This window comes from Metopolophium dirhodum, chromosome 2 (genome assembly GCF_019925205.1).
Source record: "Metopolophium dirhodum isolate CAU chromosome 2, ASM1992520v1, whole genome shotgun sequence".
Lineage (NCBI taxonomy): Eukaryota > Metazoa > Arthropoda > Insecta > Hemiptera > Aphididae > Metopolophium > Metopolophium dirhodum.
Window position 1 is genome coordinate 43,178,944 of NC_083561.1, and position 2,406 is coordinate 43,181,349.

The 2,406-nt window shown below is 40.8% G+C and overlaps 1 protein-coding gene across 1 annotated transcript; it reads left to right on the top strand.

Annotated features, from left to right (window-relative positions):
* Window positions 1–848: 848 nt before the first annotated feature.
* On the top strand, window positions 849–2,009 carry LOC132938949 (ATP-dependent DNA helicase pif1-like). Its single transcript, XM_061005929.1, has one exon. The coding sequence runs from the start codon at window positions 849–851 to the stop codon at window positions 2,007–2,009; it is 1,161 nt and encodes a 386-aa protein (XP_060861912.1).
* Window positions 2,010–2,406: the final 397 nt, after the last annotated feature.

Below are 2,406 nucleotides of genomic sequence, written 5' to 3' on the forward strand. Positions count from 1 at the left end.
AGTTTCAACGTAGGAAGAAAGGTGATGCTGTTGCTGGCTTCGCTGATGTCTATTCGTCTGATTCCCTCGGACGAATATACACAGTTCATCCACACCAAGACCAATGCTTCTGTCATCGCTTACTTTTGGTGAACGTTAGGGGCCCAACATCCTTCAATTCCCTGCGTACTGTGGATGGTGTACTGTGCGCCACTTTCCGGGAAGCTTGCCAATGCTTGAATTTGCTCGAAAACGATTCACATAGGGACTTAACACTCGCCGATGCAACCGTTTCTGCGCCAGCAAATCAAATTCGTACGTTGTTTGCGATCATCATAGCCACATGTCATCCATCGAACCCGAATGCATTGTGGGAGAAATACAAGGACGATATGGTTGATGACATTTTGCACAGAGTTCGAACGACAAATTTTAATTTTGATATTGAAAGTAACGACGAGATGCGCAACGAAGCATTAGTTCTGATCGAAGACATGTGCGGTAGTCTGTTGCCAACATTGGGAATGCCAGCGCCAAATCATTCGAAGCACGATGCATTCAATCTTGAATTACAGGGGGAGAGAAACTATGATCTAGATGAGCAGGCTGAAAGAGTCTGAAAAAATGTGCAGCTGTTGAATGCTGAGCAGAAGAATGTATACGATTCGCTGCTGAAGGTTGTTGATGATGGAACGGGAGGCATTTACTTTCTTGTTGCTCCTGGAGGGACAGGCAAAACGTTCGTCATTTAGTTGATTCTGGCAACAATTCGGTCAAGATCTAAAATTGCGTTGGCTGTCGCATCCTCTGGCATTGCTGCCACATTGTTGAAAGGCGGTCGAACTGCACATTCCGCTTTGAAGCTGCCAATGAATCTTCTCACGGTTGACAGACCTACGTGCACAACGACCAATAATTCAGCGACAGCGAAATTGATGCGAGAATGCAAAATCATCATTTGGGATGAATGCACGATGGCACATAAACTAGCTTTGGAGGCAGTTGACCGAACGATGAAGGATTTACGAGGTGATTCGAGACGATTTGGTGGGGCAATGATATTGCTCTCCGGAGATTTTCGTCAAACACTTCCCGTCATTCCGAAATTTACTGCTGCCGATAAAATGAATGCATGCCTGAAATCGTCGTTTTTGTGGCGGCATGTCAAGAAGTTGAAATTGACCACGAACATGAGAGTTGCGTTGCAAAACGACCCATCGGCTGCTGAATTCTCGAGACAACTGCTGGCGCTTGGTAATGGACACATTCCGATTGATGTTTTGACTGGATTAATATCGTTTCCGGCAAATTTTTGTGAGTTCACATCGTCGAAGGAAGAACTCATTACAAAATTGTTCCCAAGCATTGAGGTCAATTATAACAATCTTGATTGGATGAGTGAACAGGCAATACTAGCAGCGAGGAATAAGGATGTCGATAGCTTGAATTTTACCATTCAGAGTAAAATTGCTGGAGAATTTCGTTCGTACAAATCCGTTGACAGCACGACCGACGAAAACGAAGCGGTCAACTATCTGACAGAATTTTTGAACTCACTTGATGTGCCAGGAACTCCGCCGCATAATTTACAGGTAAAAGTGGGATCGATCATTATTATGTTGCGGAATCTAAATCCTCCTAAATTGTGCAATGGTACACGATTGTCCGTCAAGAAACTAATGAACAATGTAATACAATCAACGATCATCAAGGGCAATTTCAAAAGAGAGGAAGTCCTTATCCCACGAATTCCGATCATTCCAACAGATCTTCCATTTCAGTTTAAGTGGATTCAGTTTCCCGTTCGATTGGCTTCTGCGATGACAGTCAATAAATCGCAAGGCCAATTGTTGGAAGTCTGTGGGATCAATTTCCATGTTTTTCGCACGTGCAGCTGTACGTTGCCAGTTCGCGTGTTGGCAAACCGTCTTCGTTGTTTATTTTTGCACCAGAAAACAAAACGAAAAACATTGTTTATCAAAATGCACTCAAATGATTTCTGTAACAATTCATTTACATGGAATTCTTGAATTTTATTATCACTCTAGAGTTTATTTGAAGGCGTTAAGTTCACCGGGTCCACTTAATTTGAAAAAAAACTCTTAGGCAAAACAACGTATGCCGGGTCAGCTAGTTTATATATAAATGTGGTTACAATGACATAACATATTCCGATGATTTTTACTTATATATTTCGTTTGCATATATACCCAATTTATATACAGCAGCATGTTTTTTTGTGATTTCCGATTATTGATTTTGTCAGTTATGTCCAAGAATCACATCAGGATGAGATAAATGGAGTTATTTTTATTTTGCATGTTTTTGCATATTTTGGATGAAATGTATGTATATTAATGCATATTATATTTAATAAAATGAATATTATTGCATATTTTGATTATAAGAATGCAAAAAATGCATGTC

Excerpts from the sequence above, each read along its gene's own strand:
- LOC132938949 (XM_061005929.1), top strand. The coding sequence starts at position 849 with ATGAATCTTCTCACGGTTGACAGACCTACGTGCACAACGACCAATAAT.